Below are 23,797 nucleotides of genomic sequence, written 5' to 3'. Positions count from 1 at the left end.
TAGCCAGTTGTTTCTCAGGCAAAGGACTAATATCTAGAATATACAATGAATTCAAAAAATCAGAACCCTAAATTTAAAGATCCAATCACAAAATGGGCATCTGAGATGAATATACACTTCTCAGAGGAAGAAGTACAAATGGCAAATAAATATATGAAAAAATATTCAACATCACTGGTCATTCAAGAGAGGCAAGTTAAAATAAAACTGTGGCTCCATCTCCCTAGAAAGAATGGCTATCATCAAGAAATCAATCAATAACAAATGTTGGTGGGCCTGTACGGAGAAAGGAACTCTTCCCCACTGTTGGTGGGAGGGTAGACTGGTACAACCACCGTGGAAATCAGTGTGGAGATGCCTCATAAAACTAGGATTGGAGGTTCCATTTGACCCAGCTATTCCTCCTCTTGGTACCTTCTTCAAAGAAAAGCATCAGATCACAGGGATATATGCACACCTATGTTTATAGAAGCACAGTTTGTAATAGCTAAATCTTGGAAACAGCCCAAATGCCCATCAACCAAGGAATGGATAAAATGATGTGGTTTACTTTTATACAATGGTATAGTACTCAGCCACAGAGGATAAACCAACACGTATAGCTAAACGCATGGACCTTGAGACCATACCCTTAAGTTAAATAAATCAGACACGCATGTGTAAATATTGCATTGTCTCTCTGGTGTGAGAAACTGAAAGCGTAAATAAGAATGAAAATGTATAACAGTTATTGTGAAACAGGAAGAATTGTTCAAAAGAAAGGAGAAACAAGAGGCAGGAGGGGTAAGGAAGGAATGGAAAAGAAAAACAATGAGAACTGAAGGGTAAAATGGAATCAAAGCTGTTTAAATAAAGAGGGGAGGGGACTGGAAAAACAGAGGAATCAAGATATACCATGCACAGGTACACATTCCCTATAACGACTGTGATCATTATGTATATCTAACTTGTGCCAAGAAACTTAATAAATCTTTGCATTTCTACGATATGTGAACAAATGGCTAGTTTTGAAGCCTTTCATTCACATTTTCAAAGGTTTTAGACTTTCATGCATTCACATATTGCACTCAACATTAACTCAAAGCTGGCAAAAAGCGGAGACGAAACTGAATGAATCCGATCAACTGTGCGGAAATAAACTGACCTTCTTAAAGTTTTTGTTGAGGTCAACCAGACTGAGCAGGAAGACGTGGTCTTTGGCTCCCAGGAGCAGCTTGCCCCTCTCCTCATCCAACAGAAGGGTCTGGAAATCCAGTCCCTCAGAGGAACCCAGGAAGGGGATGCAGCTGTTTGAAAGCAGCAAATCTGTGAAAAATGAAAGGAGAAAATAAGAAAAGCCTTAATTGATAATACATGTGCTTGTCTCTGAGACAGATGGAAGGACAGAGAGTCCTGCTTTGTGAAAAGCTCCACTTTAGGGATATGCTAACGATTATAATTTTTAACATATGCTCACTTAGAAACAAATGCAATGTATTACACTAGTATGAACAGGATTTTATGTGTAAAAGTACATATTAATATTGATATAAAACACGTGACTACCAAAACAATTAAATAAAAATATTTTATAAACTTCCCTTTGTATTCTTAAATGATAATACAAAGCATCAATCTATAATATCTGAAACTTGATCAAATTAATAAATATATATAAAGTATTCATCAAGTATTGTCACAAATCTCATACTATTCCATCCATTTCTACGTTTAGGAATAGACCTTTATCTTCACCGTATCTGTAACATCAGAGCAAGGTGCAGAGGCTCCCATGTGCTCCTTTCCTGCCCTCGGATTGCCAGTCTAGGACCTCACGTCGATAGGTCATTACCGCTCATAGTGCATAGTTTATTCTCAGATCCAGTCTTAATGTTGCTGAGCTTTATGGGGTGGACCAAGGGGTCGGGACTTGTGTCCTTCCTCACAGAGGAAGTCTCACTGCCCAGAAGTCCTCTGAGCTCTGCCTGTTCGTCCGAGTGTCCAGCTCTCAGTCCCTGGCAGCCTCAACTTTATGAGGTCTCCATAGCTTCGCCATTGGAATCATAAGTGCACACCTTGCCATCCTGCCATCCCTCACTAGTTAGCAGGTAAGTTTCCTCCCGGTCTTCAGAGCTGGACAGTCAGTGTTGGCAGACACTCTATAGTCTGGACGTGCTGCTGTGTATATTTATTCACTCTCCTACTGAGGGGCGGCCTTGTTGCTTCCAACTTTTGGCAGTGAAGAATAAAGTGCTCCTAGACATCTGTGTGCGGGATTTCTTGTGGCCATAAGTTTTCAACTTCCTTCTTAGCTAAATACCACAAAGCATAATTTAGTGGGTGGTATGTTTAGTTTTGAAAGAAAACATCCAGTGCCTTTCAAAACATCTGCCCATTTCCCCTGCTCTGGCACCGAATGGGCACTGCTTCCCGCATCCCTGTCAGAGTTGGCGCTGTCGGTAATCTGGCTGTGAGTGTGGCAGAATTTGCATTTCCTTTCTGACACTGAGGACGGGGCCTCTCTCCACATCCCTGTCATCTTTGGCGAGGTGTCTATAAAAGCATTTGGCCTGTTTTTGAAGTGTGCTAATTTCTTACTGGTATGTACCAACAGACCTTGGTATCTTTTGAATCACAGTTCCTTAGTGTATGCATGTGTGTGTGTGTGTGTGTGTGTATCAATCATATTATTTCCGAGTCTACAGCTTGTCTTTTCCCACTTTCATTTTTGATGGCATTTACAGTGATGTTTGCTTGGAGTAATTAAGGTGTCGTTATTTTAAATTTGCAGGAGGAAGACCAATCCAAGCAAATGAGTTCTGAAAGGGATGGCGTGAACTAGCAATGGAATGAAAATCACAGCGCTGGAAGTGACCACTAAAACTTTTTAAGGAAGAAAGTAGCAAAGTTCATAACTGATAGCCAGAAAGATACATCTGACTGCAGTGCTCAGGATGGAGAAGGCAGGGATGGGCAGTCCCAGGGAGAGTGCTACACAACCTGGAACACGGGAGCCCCACACTGCTGCCACACCCACTGGGGGAGGAAGGTGGCTAAAACCCACGTACCTTGTATTTGGTGTCTGCACACACAATGAGGAAAACAGGCAGCTGACATAGTGATTTGCTTTCTTTTATTTTACCACAACCTATTGTACTGGATTTCATTTCAAACAAATTTGATGAGGAAAAATAGCTGTGAAAATACTGACTACTCTGGCGTCTTATCACCTCCAAGAGATTTAATGCTGCCTGTGACAGCTGAGCCTCTCAACTGAGAAAGCTTCGCTAACCCTGTGTACCCAACTGAGTAGTTAGACTCAGGCACTACACAGGAGCGTCGCTCCAACTCAGGAACGGGGCTGGACCAGGTTCCCCCTCCCCAAACAGTTTATCTTTCTTCTTTTTTGCCAAGCGAAATCATTTTTATTTCCAAGGCTTCATTCACCAAAACCCAGAAAAACATCTGTTAACTCTTGGGACCACGTCTTAACACCTTGCATTCGCACCCACCCCAGATTTCAGAAATCAGAACGGGACTCTGGCTGTGCTGAATAGCTACTTCAGAACTTTGTTTTTCATTGTTTTTCCTCCTACAACTGGTCGTCAGAGGCACGTGGTGTTCTTCAAGGATTGCTCCTGGTTTGAACCTTCGAGGAAGGGGCTCCGTGCGTCTTCCCTGGTCAGAGGCGCATGGCGCTTCACGCGTACCGTCAGAGGAGCCTCCTCCGTGTGCGTCACCAGCCTGCCCTCCTTCGGAAGTGGGCAGCAATCACCTCTGGACCCTACCTGACTTCTCTGTTCCACATCCCTAACCCTCTTTGTTCCACATCCCTAACCCTCTGAGCAGCCCACCCTCACCATCCCTCAGCAGTGCATCCTTTATCAGCTGCTCCAGCTGCAGTCCCACTCAGCAGTCCAGGCTCTCAGATTCCCACATTTGCTCTAAGGAGTTCGCGTTTAGAAAATGCACAATCTGAGTGCTTGGGAAATAAATGAAATAGACATGACACTGATGCATTCCTTTCACTGTAATGTGGATGTGTCCACTGGTGACGCATATTGTTGCTAGGGTTTTCGGAGCTCTCCAAGAAGCATGGACCAAGGCCAGGTTTGGCTCTGCAAAGAGCTCTCTGTCCACCCCCCCGCCCCCGGGTCCTCCAGCACAGTCACTCCTCACTCAGGCTAAAGGAGAGTTTGACCTGAGGGTCTGCCTTCTTCCTCTCCACCCCAGAGTGGAAGGGAGCAGTTACCACACTGAAGCCAACAAATTTATGACTAAGTGGCACAAACTTCCTCCCAGTTTGACTGCTGAATGAACAAGGTACTACATCCTTGACACCTGCATTTCCTCCCCCAAAACCCTGAACTCACCGGGACTGACAGTTTCTCCCATAGGATGGCATCACTACAAAACAGTCTCCCACATCCTTTAAAGAAGAATGGTAAACTGAAAGAGGGAGGAGAAGAAGAGAGAGAGAAGAAGGAGGAGGAGGAAAAGGAGGGAGAGAAAAAAAGGAGGAGGAGGAAGTGGAGGACGAGAGGAAGGGGGAGAGAGGGAAAGGAGGGAGAGAGAGCAAAAAAGGAAGAGAGGAAGAGGAAAAGGGGGGAAAAGAATATCAAGGTTGTCAAAGGCAGAAATTTGTGAGGTAAAAGGAAAATCAAGTTTGGAGAAAGTCAATTTTAAGTTTACTCCCAACGAACAAGCAGCCTCCCTCAGCAGAGAAAGTTTACAGACAAAAATAGACACAGATAAAAACCCAGTCACCTCTGTGAGCCAGGACAGGATGTCCCTGTGCAGAAATCTCACCCAACTCACCCTCTTTTCCTGAAGGAAACAGCAGTTTTACCACTGGGGCCATCTGAGGACTCCATACAGTCAGCCTCCAAGTTCCCTGCAAAGGGGGTCCGTAGCTGCCCCTGAGCCGCACAATCTCCTGTCACCCCCGCCTTTCTCCTAAATCCCACTCTCCCTTCCCCGGCTTCCACAAGGTTTCTTTCTGAATTAGCATCCTAACCGCTCCAGGAGAGAGCTCCTTTACAACCTCTTCCCGTGCTTCCTAGAAATGCCTGGACGACTCACCCACTCCCCGCACAGGCTGGGCCTGGGGTCTGGGTCAGGTGGGCTGCAGGGGCAGCAGATCCCACTCCGCCCACAGTGAGGGTCCAGCTGCCGGCCTGGTCCCTTCCACTCCCTGGGGACGTGGACATTGCTCCTCTTTCAGCTGGCAGGGGGAGGGAGCACCTGGGTTCTCCCAGGGATTTAACCTCAGGGAATTCATTTGTCTTACACTAGCTACCCTGATTTCCAACAGGTTTTCTGAGGTTTGAGATCATGTGAAATATCTGGGTTATCAAAATCCGCCTACACAAAAATGCCAGTTATTACCCCTATGTGCATTCAGAACAACTAGCTCACTATTCAAGTTATTTATGCCCTATAGAGAATATCAGTCAACCTGTACTTCCTACAAAGGACTGTTTCACAATTACAGGTGTATATCACATTATCCTTATGTTTTCCAAGGTGAAATATCCAATCCTAACCATTTCCTGTACATTCAAGGCCAAGTCAAATAGAAGAACAAAATTCAAATTTTCATTTGCGTTTCTGCAGTGGAAATTTGGAGAGCACCTCGTTCAGTATGTCTTAGAACATTATCTACATCCATAATAAATCAGATGATATCACACCAGGAAACATAAATTAGAAACAAATAAAGCCTTTTTTGTCAGCAGATTTATGTTCTTCCCAGGACAGGATGTGAAGCAGGAATCCAGTTATCTCACACCGTCACATTTCCATCTCCACCCCATCTGTAAGTCACAGGTTGATTCTTACTTGGCTGGTGTTCAATGACACGTGCTTTATGTAATCCATCTCATGTGAGGTTCATAATTTAGAATTACGAGTCCTTTTAAATTCCTACCTTCAGAAAGAACAAATCATCCTAAATTTTTAAAAGCATTGGTATGATTGATAATTTTTATATTGACCTAGAAAAAGACTAGATATAAATATTACTTTTATCAAAATGCAATATCTTGGTAGAATAAACTTGGTCAGAAAGAGCTAAGAGGATGCTCCCAAGGAAAATTGCTTCTATTGTGACAATTACTTTCTTGGCTCCCTTAAAGATACTTAGACTGTTTCCCGTCTCAAATTTCAGGGAATGTTTAAACTCAACACTCAGTCACATAGGAACGAGGATTTGTTTCAATCAAGTATGTGAATTTAATTTTTAAAAAGGCCAGTGCATCACAGCTTAACATAAGAACTACTGTTACTCTAAGCAGCAAGACAAATATGACAAGAAAAGGTAATTCCTAAAGCTAGCATCACCCCAAAATAATGTACAGAGCAAAGGGGTAGTGAGTGCCACCTAAAAGACAACATTTTGTAACTACTGCAGTTTAAATTATGCATTTATATGAATAAAGTGAGATCTGCATGTCAAAAATAATATGAAAGGCTCATGTGAGACCCCGATCCCACTGAGAAGCGTCACACCCTCTGTACCCACAGATCCTTGACAGTGCCTTCTATTTTTCCTGGAAATCATTTAAATCATGTCCTCATTATCAGTATTAAGAAATTTTTTTAAACATTGCCATATTCTATTTATCTTGCTGTACACTCTTTTTGACGAAATTTAATTTCCACTAATTCAGGCAGATTTTGGCTTGGCTTTTCAGTCAGAACCAACAGATATCAACCACCTGTAAAACCTTTCTGTCAGTGGTGGTGAATCAATGGCATGCGTGCCACTGCTGGCTGTTTGCTGTCACTGAAAACTCTGAAAGGTTCGCCGTGCCTGTTCTAGGTCTCCAGACGAGGGTGCCCTAGCCACTCAGCACCGGTGCTTGGACAGTTTGCCCCAGAATTCTCCACGACCCTGATGGGGGGGTGGAAAACACCACCACAGGGTACTGCCCCCGCCATTCCCGGCAGTGGAGCAGCACCCTCCATCTGCCTGCTCGCTGCGAACTCTTTACTGCCTGTGCACTGTTAGTTCTGCGCGGATGGCGTGAAACACAGACCTACACGCACACTCTCTCCACAGGGGAGCCGCACTTCAGAAACCCCGGGACTTCGGGTGCCCTGTGTGCCCCACCACCACCCATCCTGGCTCCGGCTCTGGGAGGGGCCTAGGGCCCGGTTCAACACTTCGGAGTCTTTTCTAGTGTCCTTCCTTGATCCTTCCTCTTTCTCCTTTTGCTGTGCTCTCTCTGGACCCATGGGCTCCCCTCACACCAACACCCAGGCAAAGGGAATCCTGAAGATCACACGATGCCGATGTCTGCTCTCCCTCCTGAAGGATCTGTGAGCCTGGCTGCAATCACTCCACTCCCACACCTGACTGTAACAGGTCTGTAAACCACGGAGCTCCGTGTCCCGTCCGCACCAATCCCTACCACACGATCCTGCCAATTCGACTTTCTCGTTAACTTCCATAAAATTAGGTCAATTCCAGGATCCAAATCTTCCAATTATTTCATCCAAGAAATTGTAATCTTCCTCCAATGCTCAAAGGTCAATTTCATACCCATTTTTTCTAGGTTCTTTTAAACATTTGGTTTTATTCATATTACGGCGCTAATCTTTCCACAATTAGTTTGTGTACTCATTTTGTTGTTTGCAAAGCCTAAAGCCCCCAGTAGATAAGCATAATTTCTAAATCACTGCTGTACCTCAGCACCATTTCTTGAACACTAGGAGTCTAATGAAGGCTTAGCTCATGACTTTTCAAACCAGCGTTCTGTAAACCAGGATGTGCCAGGGACCGCTTCCGCTGAGCCGCGTGGACGGCAACTGTATCTGAGCCTTCACGGTCACGGGGTCCTGCGTGATCCGCACGGCTCTTGTGGGGGCCGGAAGGGGGCGCCATCGCCCGCTGTCCAGCCCCCTGGGACTCTCCTTCAGACGCAGACCGTCCCTGTGCACGTACCTTTTTAACAGTTTCTCCAGTTACAAGGGTGCCACTGATCCCCGAGCCACGCTCGGAGTGGAGAAGCAGAGGAAGACGGTGGCCCATCAGTCTCAGCCTGCTCCACCTAAGAAGCTGGAACCCTTCCCTTCCCTCATACCGGAGATTCTCCTGCACTCTTCAAACACCACGTGTTCGTTGAAACAATTCCTATTGTTAAACACTGACTTGATCGAATCTGTATATCCCTAACTAACTTCTTTCTAAATGTCAACACTGATAAAACTTACTTAGTTTAAATCAGTGAAATACAGCACACATAACCCCCCCCCCCAGGTCTTCTAATACCAAAATGAGACATGCACTCGATTAATACGCATTCGCTCGGAAGGAAGATGTAGAGGTCAGCACTTGCTACAGGTTCGTTCCTGTTACCTGTGGCAACAAATGTCTGTCCAAGGAAACTAAATACCATACATTTTTTAAGACAAGGGATGCTCTTTACACCTTCAGTAATACGTTACATTTGAACTGTGTTTGGATTCTACCACAACATCTATTTTGGGCTCCCAACATCTGGAGAGCATGGCCGGCGGGTATTTAATTTGATCCTTAAGGAGAATACAGTTTCCAGGAGAGCCTGAATTCCAGGCGAGGACGAGGACTTCTTCCCGTGCACAGAAGGAGCGTGTAGAGAAACAGCTCTACCTGTCTGCATCTTTTGGTCCTAAGCGCAAGTTTCTTTTATATTTTAACGTTTAGCAACATTACACAAACAAGACTCTTGCCCAAGGAGCTCGACTCTGCAGGAGTATCCCGAGGTCACCTCTCTCACTTCCTCCTTCTCTGCTTCTACGGCTGCGGCTCCCCAGTCACTAAAGCACGTGTCCTCTCTTCTAGCGTGCATCTGGTCACTGTGACTTATCAGATAAACCTCTTTATGACTGTCTTTCTTCATAAGTAAAAAAAACACTTTAGTTGTAATTTATGCTGCTTCTGCATTAAGGTTAATGCAGTATGCTTAAGGGATTCTTACAAAAATACAAACCGTACATGACTAGCTCTTAAAAACTAAAGAGGCATTTGTTAAATTTTCTGTTAAAAAAGACCCAGTGTTAATCTATAATTTATGGACATTTGTACCGAAAGAATCTCAATGTGAAATTTTGTTAAATAACCAAGGAATGAGAGCCAAATATTAGGTAAGTGAAGTTATAAAATAAGAAGTTATGCATATATACTTTCATCTCCTTGATAATTTACAGAGTAGTAAAACAACTGCACATAAGGTCCATTCAAAAAGAGTTTTTGCAATCAAAACATAGCTGACTGGGTTTAATCTCAGTAAAATTGCCCTGCTTAAGCTCTTGCTTGTACAAAGTTGCTTGCAAATTTGGGCAGGTTCAGAGGCATGGTCAAGGGGTCCCGTGGTCTGGCTCTTTCACCCAACCAGGAAGATGGAGACAACTGTCAGGGTCAGTGACATCACCCACTTCTTCACCCCAGGAGGCCTTTGTGTGAAAGCTTTACGGGGGTGCTACGCTGCGCATCACCTCGTGTCATTATGTAATTCTGTGGTCTGTGGATTTCCATAGCTCAACACAGTCTAGAACAGTGCTACATAGTGTTAAATAGACTTTAATTATTAAATAATAAGGCTGGGTACAGGTAAGTTTTAATACAAACACTACTAAACTGAAACAGTAGATTCAGGTCCAATCACCAGTTTTTCATCTATCTACTTATAGGATTCTAGGATTATTTTAGTCTCTTTGTAGTTTTGCTTTCAAATCCTTATATACAGATTTTCTAAACATATCCAAGGGGGTGTAGCTGAGTGACACAGCACTGGCCTAGCATGCATGAGGTTCTGAGTTCAGACCCCAGGCCACAAAATGGGAAAAGTATGCAGGGTTTATAACCCGTAACTTTGTATCCCACCTGAGCAGATGCCTCCTGGACACAGTTCTTGGGATTTGGATCTACAGTGCCCCCAAAGTCTCAGGTGTCAGTGTGGGGCTTTGGAAGGTGACTGGATCACGAGGGTGGCCCCTCACCATGGCTTAATCCATGGGGGACCCTCAGCTGAAGGTGCTACTAGCGGGCCTGGCCGGCTGGGGGATCGGTGAAGCGTGACCCTGAGGGAAGGTCTTGTCCCCTTCTACTTCCCGCCCACAGCAGCCGGTGCGCCTGGCTCTACACTCACGTCCTCCTATCTCCGCCCGTAAACCAGCATCTCGCCCCTGCGTTATTACAAAGCTTGTGACTTGGCTCTCTATTTTTCTGCCCCTTCTTTCTGGTGCACTTTCAGCACAGAAACTGTAGTTAATCCTATGACAGGGAGAAGTCAGACCAAGTCAGATTACGTTGAAGATTCTCCCCCAGCTCACACGACCCTAAGACTAAATGTCCAGGTTTTACCCCTGGCCAACTGTTCACTACCTATTTAATCAATCTTCTGTCCCTGTCCCACACTGTTTTATTTAGGACTCACGGACACGTCAGACACCCTTTTCTCCTCAAGGTCTTCGTACTTAGATTCCTTCTGCCAAATTATTCCAGATACCTGCATGACCTGCCACTGGCATTTTTGTAATTATCTGTGAAAACCCCTTTCTCCCAGTTAACTTTTTTCCCATTTGACTACTTTACCTTCACCAATCTTTATCTCTCCTTCCTGGCTTATTTTTCCACATAGTGCCTGTCCCCTTTTATCCTGTTAAGTATTTTGCTTATATATGGCCTGGGTTTCCCCTCCAGAATTTGAACTGTATTGTGCTAGGGATCTTTGGTCTCTTCTCTTTGCTGACATATCCACTAATTATAGCAGGCATTCACAGACTTTTGCTATTAACTATTGACAGCTGAGTATTACACAGGTGATAAAATTATTTGCAAGCTGTTACACTCATGTGAAAGTAACTATAAGAAACTGAAGGTAGTGAGAATATGTGTGGGAAACCCTGTGAGTCCATTCAAACGCAACACATCTGCCAAAATTAAACCATCAATGACTTACATTATAAGCCAGAAAAAATGCATTAGAGAATTCTTGGTATGAGATTGATCATCTTCCTCACTGGATCTGTAGGGGCGGATATTCAGCGGAGGCTGCCACTCATTTAAAAACAAGAGGTGCCCACTTTGATGGCATCATGTAACATGAAGTCCTAGTGATTTCAGGACTCACTGAAATGCAGAAGGAAGGCCGTCCTCACTCAGAGGCCACCTGGATCGAGAGCAACAGGGATCTTGCCAGATGTAAGTGCTCATGAACCTCAGAGCCCAGGCTGGACTGTAAAAGACTACACAGGCAGAAACACTGGGAAGTGGCTTCAATCAGTCTCACATGTGTGAGCATGGCATTGTCTCCCTAGTGTAAGAAGCAGAAAGAGTAAAGAAGACCCAAAGTGTACAACAGATACTGTGAAATGGGAAGACAATATGAAGAAGGAAACAGAAACTGAGATGGGGAAAGGAGAAAAGAAGGAAGGGAAAAAGAAAAAAATATCTATAATAGTTACAACAGCTAAAATAGTTATACTACTAATAGCAATTAGTTCACTGAAAAGAAAGGTTTGTGCCTATATTATTTGATCAATTTTTTATTCCTATATCTTGTAATCTGAGCAACAGATTACAAGATTTTGAAGATAGCAATGCACAGTGTACTAACCATTGTTACTCTCCTACTGTCCTGTTTTCAAGTTTTATACCATAGTTTTTATTATTTTTTCATTTCTTTAAAATAATAAAAAAAAAAAGTGGGTTAAAAAATACATTCACCCTCTGTGAGCCGATCTTGCCCAGAAGAAACCAGCACAAAGAGTGAAACTCTCTGGGGAGTGCAGAGCCGTCCAGCTACCTCAGGGTTCCTAACAGCAGGTGAGACCTGCGTATCTGTCCCAGAGCCCGCCCCGTCCCTGCGGTGCCCCTACAAAGGGAGAGCACATGACAGTCAGGCTGATCAGGGCCCAGGCGTCAAAGGCCAAGACATCTCGAGGTGAGACACCCCGGACTATGAGGTCAAATAAAACTGGTAAATATACAGAAATGTAGATCTATCCAGTCATCAGAAATTTCTCATACAGAACCTTTCTTTTCATAAATTAAAGTAACAGATAAACATCTAAAAGGGGACTTCAGGCTTTTCCTGTCAGTGAGAACACGTAAAATTTTGGGAGGTATAAAAATGATTGCTACTATTAAAAGTTACTGAAAATAACAAATCAGCACTACCAAAGAGGTCGGGATGAATCCTACAATTTTTTTTAGCTCTTGATATATATGTTCCTTTTGAATATGCAGTATTTCCCTCACAGGTATGGTGGAGCCCAGGTTTTAAATTTATAAGACAATGTAACCATCACATCGGGGCTCTGCTTTTGATAGCCTTATACTTTGCGACAAGTCCCGGGGATCTGAGCCTCTCCTTTCTTACCTCCTTACTGTGTTTAAAAGCAGTCTTCACACTGTTGTGCAACTTATACCTGGGGAAGTGTGAGTAGAGACATGTGGCCTGGTCACCCTCTTGCTTTATAATCTTCACAGTGGTTGCCACCCTCTGAATGCCACTTGCTGATTTATGTTTATCTTCGCTGTTTCTATATCTAGAAAATAAATTCAGGGGGACTGGGACTTCCTCCTACCTAGAGCAAGACGTGGCGCCTGGTGAGGTCCCAGAACCTGTCTGCGAGTGGCCGAATACACGATCACTACTGACTGTGCCTGGTGCCTGTGCTCTCCTGCTTTCTGGAGTTCTCCAAACAAGCAGCACCACAGGGTAATGTTACACAGGTCCACAAGAATCCCTAACACACTCTACAAAACAGACAGTTATCACACTGCTATGAAACTGAAATAGTTCACTTCTAAAAAAATTATGTTTACAACTACATCACCACTGTAAAGGCCATAATGAAAAGCTCAATTTGTAGGGCGAAATGCCGTGTTACATAAAACCTGAAGTTTTGGAATAATCACCACATTACACCAAATTTGAAGTTATGGAACATCCTGACCTCTATGGGTACATACTGATTATCCAGGAAAGAGACCATAGGCATAAACATGTACAAAGTCAAAACATGAACTGAAAGAGAATCTCTTTACGTAACAGTAGACCCAAACAAGTTGCCTGTGAGTGCTAAGGCCTAAGGCTCAGCCTTTATCAAAGAGCGTTCTTTGGGTGAAATGGTGACTACAATCCCACTGACCTTTGAGAAATCCCTGAAAATTATCTTGCAGCTGCTCCAAGCAGCCAAGGCTCTGAGTTCTGTCTGTCCCTCCAGCCAGTGCCTGAAGAGGCAAGAATTATGGCAGCAAAGAAAACAGTGCTGACTTCGTGCCCACAAAACTTAATTACATTTAATTACAAAATTATTTTTTCATTTTGGCTGATCTGTTCATCTTCACATTCTACCAGTGCTTCTCACGCCCAGGTGTGAATTTTTAGCCTTGCATGCTGCCTAGGAAAGCTGGTGCAGCCTGGTCCAAGTTCCACAGCCAGAGCTAAGGGAGGCAGCAACGCCCAGGAGTGGTGACATCCGCTGGGCCGCGGGAACGGATGCAGAGCACGCTCCTCACCCGAACACCGAGGGGGCGGCACCTGTCTCTCTCCTTTCCTTGGAGTTTATTAGCAGGTGTGTGCAGCACATCATGTGTACACTTGTGTGGGAAGCTGGTGCATGTGCACGACACGCCCTGGTGTACATGTGCCAGGTTTACAGGAGGAGTGTACACATGCTGTGCTGCAATCCACAGGAAGGACAAAAGGAAGGGGACCCAGGGAAAGGTGGAGGGAAGGAAGAGAAATGGGGTGAAAAGCATACTCTTTATGTCAAACTTTTCTCACTCCAGAAAAGGCCGCTTAAAATGTGCTGCTTCCCACAGGAGTGTGGCTCGCTCTAAGCATGTCGCTTTCTTGCAAATCATCAAATTTCACATGTAAGATCTGTGTATTTGAGAATATACAAATACTCAAATATACAAATACACAAACCTCTACCCCGATGGAAAGCACCGCCTCATAAGCTCAGAACATTCCCTCTCACGCCCTTCCCTGGGCCCTCCCCGCCACTCCTCAGAGGCAACCGTTCTGATGGCTTCTCTTTACTACCGGTTATTTTTTTCTGTTCCCAAATTGAGTAATACAGCAGGACATTGCTAAAATGACTTCCTGCTCGACCTTGCCATCAGCAGTGTTCACCAGTTCAGATCCTCCCACAAAAGGCTGATATTCGACATTACAAATGTCATTACGCCTCAGCCATCCCAGCAGATGCGCAGGAGTGTTTCATTACACTGTGCGCGTGTGTTTCACAGACGCCGGCTACAGCCAGCACTCCTCATGCGCTTACTGACCACGTGTACATCTTCCTTTGTGTCTCTTCACTTTGCCCTTTTCAAATTTACCTGTTTGATATTATTGATTTAACTCAGTCATATTCTGGATTCAAAATTTTTCTTAGATATAAATACTGTGAAAATGTTATGGGTTGCTTTTGATAAGAAGAGTTTTGTTTTAATTTTGCTGATATCTCATTTAAGCACAGTTGCACATGTTGTTTTCTGTGTCAGCATGTATTTCTAAATAAAGACAACCATGAAAGCCAGCATTTAGAGTCCCCACGAACAACACGCAACACTTGCGCATTTACCTTTGTAGGTCAGCCTGAGTCGGGGGATGTCTTGCTTCGACGTCCCCAGGACAGGAAGAAGCAGCGTGGCCATGCTCAGCGTCAGCAGAGTGGGGAGGAGGGGAAGATCCAGGCCCCGGGGCTTTGCTCGCCCCTCTCTGTGGATGCTCATGATGAAAACGACGTTTTCCTTCAAACTGTCAGGGAGCACTACAAATTTTAAAACATGAATGTTAAGACCCATTTTTACAGACTGTCCCAGACTTAGGATAATTTTCTGATTATATTTGTATATTTTTTGAACAATAAGTTTTTCTTTCCCTTGTTTGGATCTTAAAGAACTATTACAAAGAAAACAAACCAGAAACTGAATAATAAAATTCAGGACTGTTTTACTCAGATGTAGGAAAGAACACACCACTAGAAATCCATTCCTTTTGTCAGTGAACATCTCTTATCACCAAAGTTATTTCTGGCTTTGTTTGCTTGTTTTTAATGCAGACATCTGAGGAGCCAGCTTTCTGCGCAGCTCAGTGAGGCCCCGGACTGGACAGAAGCACGGCAGACCCCCGCTCGGCCCCTGCATCATCCCCACGGAAAGGATCCTCCGCCAAGAGCAGACAGAGGCTGTTGTTTCGAGTGTTACTAAATGTCTCGCGACACATCCGAAAAGCTCGCTTTGATTGGGACGGTGGGTCAGATGGGGTCAGGCGCCAGCACAGCACACAGTGCTGGTCCAAGCAGCTTCACCTGGACTGCCTCCTCCGTGAGTCCCCATGCGGATGTGCAGGTGAACTGCAGAGTGTGAAGGACTACAAAATGCAGGAAGTGCTTAGTAACAACTTGCCATGAATAAGTGAATTTTGTTGTTTATAAGACACAAAGAAAACCAAAATACCTATTTCAAACCAAGCCTGATATTAAAAATTGCCAATAAGTATATGTATCTTTTTTTTTTTTTTTTGAGACAGGGTCTTGCTCATGGCTTGCCTTCAACTCAACTGTGGAGCACAAGCTGGCTTCAGACTCATGGCATTCCTCCTGCCTCAGCCTCCTCAGTGGTAAGATTATAGGTGTGTGCCTCAATGTCTAGGAGAGTTTTTATTGTGAAGTATCTTACTGGGAGAGTTAATTGTGGGGTCAATTTCAAGAAGAAATGCCTACCACCAGCTCAGTGAAGCACCGGTGTGTCTGGATGACTGACACATAGGTCACAAACAAGATCACACACTGGGTCAGATTGGTAACCCTGATGCAGTACACCGGGAAAGAAGGAAGCCTGCGACTCCTCCTTGGGAGCCACTCCAGCCCTCGCCATCGTATCCTGGCACCCAGTACTGACGCACTCACCGCGCAGACACGCCGCGGCCTGTGCGCTGGACCGCCCGGCTGGCGCTGCACACAGCACGGCCTTCGCCTCACCGACTGCAGGCGGCCGCGGGAAGCCCACCTTGTAAATCATCTTTCAGGTGTCAGGTGTGTCTGTGGTTATTTACCGCACTTCTCGGGTGAGGACACTGAGCTACACAGAGGAGCAGGTCTTCCAGATCTCAGGGAAAGGAAGTGTGGGCTGTAACAAGAGCGGGAGGTTCAGCCCTGGAGCCGCCTTGTCACTCCGGGGGCGCCTCTCCTTCCGCAGAGGCAGTGCGCTCTCCCTCCTGACCGCTTCAGCCCCTGCCCCTTCTCCCCAAGTCCTGCCGGGCTTTCTGGAAACGGCCCGCAGGAAGGCCGCTGGCGTGAGGCTTCCAGGGAGGGCTCTGAATTTAGCCAGAGTTAACTCTTGTCTAAAGATTTGGACTTCCTTAGTGATAAGTGTAGCTGCAATATGTATTAGATTTTGTGATTGTCGAACCATCTGACCTTCAAATTAAGTATTTTTATAACAGCGCTTTAAGAGACGCTATGAAGGATGAATTTTTCTTAGGAGAGACCAACTCTTCACTCGAGTAAAATGCCTCACAAGTTTTGCATGCCAAAGTCACAGTTGCCTATCCTGAACATCAGCAGTTAAAATCAACTTGGGAAAGTAAAATAAGATCAAACTTGGGGGGATATTACTTCATACCTATGCCTGACAATCATTAAAGATTGACTTGAATTTTATGTTGGTTCTTCATGAAATGTTGAACATGAATGTTTTCCTCAATTGCTTTCATCTTCTGCAAAGATACTTAACAGAAATTATCAAATTATTCTTTGTGCATAATGTGTGGTCATGCAGTTCTTTTGTAGACTATTGCACAAGAGTAACCAAGTTGATTTAGATATTTCTTCAAGTATACGTTATTAAATATGCATCATACTGCATATTGTACTCATTGGCTACATTTCTTGAAGGTATTACCAAAAAGGTGTAACTTCAGAGAAAATAGGAAAGTCCTTCTGCGCAAAACTATTCACGTAATCAGCCACCCTTCGTAAACATTTTGCTTTCAAATGTTAGTTACATTTTAATAGATTAAAAAGTTGTTTTTAAGAGAGCACATTTGAAATAACCTCTAACAAATAATTGTATTATTTTAAAAGTCTTAGGAAAACATGTTTGCACTATCATCACAGAACACTTTTGCTGACCTACAGGAAGGATTCTATCAGATTGGATTTACGTTTTGAATTAGTCTCTTAGGAAAAACGCCCTGTCAACTGTCACAAACTCTTCATTAGGACATGACTGAAGTCCACAGTGTTTGCAATCCTTGTGGGGGTGGCGCGTGTGCAGCTCACACCTCAATCCCGTCTCACCCCTCGTTCCCCGTGTCTTCATCTCTTCTCCTTTGAGAAACATCCATCTCCTTACTGCCAAGTTCTTCTATAAATTTTGCCTCTACACCACTAAAAGTGGATGCCATTCTGGACTTAGAGATGTTCCTTGAAAAACTTGCTGTTTTTAAGCCATTATCATCACACAGTTACCTACTATATAGCGTGTGATATTTGAACATGTATTCATATTTAACGTGTGTACTACTCACATTCTTATCAGCTACTGAAGATGGTGGTGACCCTCAGCCACTTATTAAGGTGAAGAAAACAGTAAGATTCATTTCTGAAGGAGTACGTGACGATATACAGATGGTTAAGGTACAGAAAATGTTTCAGCTGAGATACCTATGCGATGCTAAGTAAAACAGCGTAAAAGACCATCGTGCAGGTTTAGTTTCATGCAGGACAGAAAAAAGAACAGAAAGCGAAAAGACAGTTCTGGAGCATGGATGCCCGGTGAAGGTTCTGAGGGCTCAGGAGGGCCAGTCCAGGCGACAGATTGGTGCTTCCACCACCCCTGGGCTCCAGGCACAGGGGAGGTGCACTGAATGGTGATACTGGCTTTCTACATTTTTGGGGGGCCTAGTTTTTTTTTTTTCCATAGCTCACAAAGCATGTGAAGTGAATGCATGTTAATATACATAGGCAAAAGCGGGGACTTTCCATATGTGCGTTTTATTAGCAATAATGACCTCAGCACAGGACATTTCCTGGAAATTAATGACCAGCTGGGGTAAATGGCCCTTGGCCAGGTATAGAAATATCTACTCCTCCAACTGGTCATTAATCGCCAAGACATGGCCTGTGCCTCTAATGTCATAATTTAGAAAGATGGTTTTGGTTTTCAATGGACAGTAGTCATACTGTTCCTTGTAACCCAACTCATTAATATTGTTCAGTAAGCTAAAGATCAGCGTACTGCTTTCTTTTCTACTGTGACATTCAGGTACGTGGCAGACACACGCTGACACGTACACTGAGAGGGAGGGACAAAAATAAAACAACAATCCTGAAAGTGCTAGGACGCTTTCAACACTGGGACTGTCTACTATGAAACAGTCGTTTTCAGCAGTCTGCTGCTCCTTCTTTTCTTCCTCATGATTCTTTGAATTCCACAATCTTTCAGTTGAGATAATGTGTAGGTTAAATTTCTTGCCAGCAACCTTTTCACTAATATGCTGATCATTTGCTATCTTCCTGTGTGTGTGTTGTGTGCATGCGAGTGAGCCCTGCGTCTGGGAGGAATTAGGAAGAGAAGTAGGTGTGATTTACCCAAAGTGGGCGGATTTAGTGAACTGCATAGGTTATGCTGCATGCTACTGTCTGTAAGAAGCTCGACCTGCAGCCAATTAGCTGCATATAATCTACTCCAGATGTCCACTGTGACAAGCAGCACTCTTGGGGATCTTCAGATGTGGAGCCAATAGGGAGTGCTCTGATTATGAGAGAGCTTTACACACTGTTCCACTAAATCAGAGATCCAAGCACACAATCTAACACTCAGGACGGCCTTCAGCCTCTCCCTAAGGAACCAAAAAGTCAGAACTTGTGAGATGAATGAGAACTCATCAAAAAATTTATTTGAAAAGCCAGAGATACAAAGTTTTATATGTGAACTTTATTGATGTGCCTTACTGACTTATATCTATTTGTTTCCAAAGTCATTAAAGTAAGATGATGTACAGTTGGTGGGGAAAAAGTGTCTATGCATGAGACAAAAATTAATATATCCAGTAAGTCTTCACACACAAAACCTGGAACACTGAGATTTAAGAGGTATTCTCAGGACTGAGCGTGTGTGTGTGTGTGTGTGTGTGTGTGTGTGTGTGTGTGTGTAGCCTAAGGAAAGGAGGACAAGAAACAATTTTTTAAATTTTATAAGAAGTTTTTGTTCTTTGTATCTTACTTGGGTACATGAAGTCATTTGAGATTTTTTTTCCCCAACTCAGGAGACACGAGGAACTAACACTACTCCAAAATTACAAGCAATATCTGCCTCTCGCTTTGGCAATCTGCAGCTCACAATTTTGAGCAGCTGTTTGGTTCAATGGCTTTGCCATAGGATACACAAGACAGATCAATCATTAGTAACGTTACTTCACGGCCCAGTGGTGGACAAGGAAACAAATACCAATTAGAAACTTGAGAACCAGTGACGCAATGCAAGACAAACAAATGAGAAGCTTTGTAACTGCAGAAGGCCGCATGCATCTCACCGAGGAGGCACAGACTTCTCAAAGGAGGGTCCAAGTGGGAGGGAAGGTGCTACAGAGAGGAGGCTTGCAAAGGGACAGCTTTCATTTACTCTGCTTTTATCTCATGCTTCCTAATACTTGTCTAATATACATAGCACTTTACTAATTTAGTACAACACCTTACAAATTTAGTGCCCACCTATAATCAGTACTTGTAATGAGTAGAATTTACAGGTCAACAATCTTTTGTTGAAGGAGTGACCTATTTTGTTGAAGAAGTCCAGTGACTGGACTTCTTTCCCCCCAAGTGTCCTGAGTTCCCCATCAGTTGACACGTTCCAGCAGAGCCTGAAGACCCTCTGACTGTTTCAGAGAGCATAAGAAAAGAGACTTACATTTGGTTATGTTAATCTGCTAACATCCTCATGATAATAGTGATATTTCCCTAAACACCAAACCAACTATGCACACATCAGGATTCAATTGTAAAGTAGAGCCAAGTTATTTGTGAGTCAAGATAAGTTATACTAGTTCCATTTTTATTGCACAATGCCTTAATCATGACATATGCAATTCTAAAATACACTGAAAATGTGTCATTACATAAACACAGTGATACCTCGGTTCACAAACTTAATTCATCCCATGATTCTGGTCTCGTACCAAATCGGTCTCTGAACTAATCAAATCCCGTAAGGTTAAATGTTACCTGATGCTGAGCTGGTGAATAGAAGCCAAGTTTTTGTTGTGTTTCTTAACCAAACTGTTCATGAGCAGAAGCATTCATGAGGTAAGGCGTTACTGCGCGTGCTCGATAAATCCCTGTATTATGTATAAGTAGAGCTGACATGCCACAGCCATGAACTTACAGTCAGAACAAACACTTTAGGCTCTTTCCCCTAATGAACTGAACAGAAAACAATACACTGATTCCAGAATGTGTGCAGGCAGCCACTTAGATATCATATCGTGAGCTGATCCTAACAGCACCATAAATCAGGGTTTAAATGGTAAAGAGGGTCCAAAGAAGTGAAGTGCCTCCAAGGTCCACAGGGTCAAGAAACATATCTACAAAATTGCATAAGAAAACAGGACTATGAAAGATGTTATTGAGAATCCTATTCCTTTTTTAAATCTTTTATCAGTTTGCTATTCAAAGCAAGGAACTAATTGGTCATCAACTTTTGGGTTGAAGAAAGTGTAAACAGCATAATCAGAATGTTTATTATAATTATACCATTTATTTGTTTATTATGAAGAGATTCTTATCTGTAATAGCTTGGGTCTTTTTGTGTTTTATGAATGCCATTATTATCAAAAGTAAGTGATAATTTCGCAAACATCCTCAAGCCATAATTTACCTTTTTCTTGAAATGTGGTTTACTTATGCAGTGTTGTATGACCAGTATATATTTTCCCAGACTTTGTAATATTTATCTAGCATTCTATTAATATGAGCAGGTAGTAAATTTCATCTTGAACAACCTAAGTATTCATAATAAAGTGTATAGAATATTCTATTGACAAACTAATTTAGTAGCTGTGGCCTCTGTATCAATGGAAATAACTGTGCCCTTGAAAGATTGTTTTTCAAAACGACACAGATTCATCCCCACTTGCTGTGAAGCTTAAAGGCTGCAAAGACACAAGAGAGGAGCACAAAACCTGCCGGGAGGCAACGCTGAGCACACGGGGCTGGGGATTTCTTCGTATTTCTTGACGTGTGGGAGCCCTGCGTCTTGTTACAATTTCCACATGTAAGCCGCGTCTCCCAGGAAATTTATTTATGGAAAAAGTTAGTAATGAAGAAAGAGGCACAACTGATGTTTGCATGACTTAGTGTATTTTTTCAATCTTTGGAGCAAGGATTTCATCATATCTTCAAAAATAATAAACAGAGGCTTATTCATGTCAGTGTGCAAAAATATATCAACCTATTTATGCAAAACCAATATGGAAAACAGCATCTAAATATGCTTCAAGAGTAAGGCCAAAGTATAACATGGTTTTACAGTAGGCTTAATTTAGAAAGGGTTGTAACTACTGAAAACTAATAAATAATTATAAAATAGTAAAATTATGCTTTCAAAACATGCGATATTGAACAACTGTGAGGATTTTCTGTGAAATTCCTAACCCTTTAAAAGTAAGTGTGCCAAGAAATGACATAAAAGTTAACACCAACTCCAATATTTAACAACAATCTTCTTAATTTAAAAAATGACAGCAGCAAAACATGGTGACTTTGGATTCTACATTCACATAAATCCACCTGGAACACAGGTACTTTTGAGATCAAAACACATAACTTTAGTGAATCTCATCCTTTTTTTTTAAAAAAAAGTATATGCTAAACATACCTCTATTCTTCACTATTTAACGAATAACTTTAAGAAATACACATTTCTAGTAACTGAAGATTTCCAACCACTAAATAGGAAAAATAGTCTGAGTAACTCATTTCATAAACTAGTACTCTCTAAGAATAAAAGTAGGTCACGTTTCCTCTAGGCTACGGATGGATGCATGCAGGAGGTAATGCACTTGTTAATGAACCAGATTTACTGCTCTTACCATTCATACAAAGATTAATTTACTGTGTTATGTGGATGCAAACATACACTATTATCTTTCAATTAAAAGAATAGGTAGCATTTGAAATGAATGTAGAATCACGCATAAAATTCAGGAACCAAGTCCTCAAATTAGATTCCAGTTTTGCATAGGACCCAACAGTACTACAAATTAACATGCTGAACTCAACAACTGGCATTGCAACCACACTTGGCATGCACCTTATTATCAACCTCATGGCAAGGCAGCCTCCACCTCTTTTGTGCACAAGGTCGTAATTCAAGGAAGGGGCTGCCCATGCCCCAACACCTCTTGCTTGGAAGGTACCCTGCAATTGCCTACTGCATAAGCTGCAAGGGCCAGCTTGAGGGACCCTCTTATAACAACATGACTGGTAAGGTGCCAGACACCCCAACTTCCCCACCAGCCATCTCCACAGGACTAGAGAGCCTCCTGCCTGGGCCTCCTGTCCCCTTAGCACAGATACTGATGGCAGTGGAAGCCATGTGCTGAATTCCTGGATCCTAATTCCCTTCCAATCTCCTGATTCCTTTGTCTTGTACCCTACCAGGTTCTGAGCTATCTTTAATCTCCTTACTGGATTTATGTGGCCACCTCCTGCTCCTAGAACATGCCTCCCTTAGGCCAGGACAAGTGGGGCTTCCTGGGCCGAGGGACCAGCATCTCCCCATCCTTGGTTTACTCCTTTTTCTCTTAGGAAGAAGCTCCTCACCTCTTCTACATGACCTTTGAAGTTGACTCAAAAGTGAAAGCACTACGTTCTGGATTTTAACACACCTAATTCAGCTCACAGTCTCCCGAAGCCTTCAATAATTATACTGATTTATTTTAACCTTGTGTTACAGCAACTGAGGTAAAGCTAGGGATTAAGAGCGCAGGCCCTGCCCATGGGATTCAAGAACGTGGTATAATCCTGCTTTCCTGCTTATCCGTGTTATACTCTCAGATAGCTCACTTAATGTTCTTAAATCCAACTTCTACGAGAAAGGATGACTAGTGCTCATCAGTGAGACTCTTGCAAGAACCACGAGGCAAGCTGCGGCAGGAACCTGCCATCGTTACCGCACTTGGTAACAGCTGTTTTCCCTAACGCAGACGACGTGGACAAAGAAGTGCTCTGGAAGCCCCTGTGAGCGCCCCACACTTGCAAAGCTGTGACTGTGACGCAGCGTTAAAGTTCCCTGCCCTCAGCCCACAACCTCAGTTCTCTCCCGTGCTCGAAGAGATAAGATCATCACTTTCTCTGAACTTCTCATTGCTTGAGCTGTATGTGCTGCCAAGATGAAATCCTAACAAGGACACACTTAATGGCTTTATTGGAAGTGGGAATTGTTAGAAAACAACAAATAAAAGCAGACTCAAAGAGCAATGCTATTTTTTTTACAATGTTCAATTTGGATTACTAAATATATTTGAAGATGAAGTCTAAGGGGGAGAGCTCAGAGCCCACGATATTTGGAAATGATTTTGGCAGTAAGCCAACTTCAAGTTTTTTGAAGGCTTACTTGGATATTATAACAAAGAGGAGTTTATGCACATTAAGACCTTGAGCCCTAGGTGCAATGGCTGCACCCTTTGAGAGCATTCAGAACACTGAGTTTTCTGGCACGGTAAAAGTCACTTTGAAAACCTTTCTACATGAACCTTCGGCCATTCCGTACCTTTCAGGAAATCTGTGCGTGTCCTTTTTGCACACCAGC

General features: G+C 43.2%; 1 protein-coding gene across 1 annotated transcript in view; it reads right to left on the bottom strand.

The window, feature by feature from the left end:
• Sema3d (sema domain, immunoglobulin domain (Ig), short basic domain, secreted, (semaphorin) 3D) overlaps nucleotides 1-23,797 on the bottom strand; it is a gene marked incomplete in the record, with an annotated part of 153,608 nt that overhangs the window by 94,738 nt on the left and 35,073 nt on the right. Inside the window, 2 exon segments of the mRNA XM_005377189.2 lie at nucleotides 1,145-1,305; nucleotides 14,566-14,754. Of these exon segments, the coding sequence (XP_005377246.2) occupies nucleotides 1,145-1,305; nucleotides 14,566-14,716 (312 nt within the window).

This window comes from Chinchilla lanigera, unplaced genomic scaffold (assembly GCF_000276665.1).
Source record: "Chinchilla lanigera isolate Chin_1 unplaced genomic scaffold, ChiLan1.0 scaffold00009, whole genome shotgun sequence".
NCBI lineage: Eukaryota > Metazoa > Chordata > Mammalia > Rodentia > Chinchillidae > Chinchilla > Chinchilla lanigera.
Note: the sequence above shows the minus strand (reverse complement) of the source record. Positions and strands in the feature narration are given on the sequence as shown.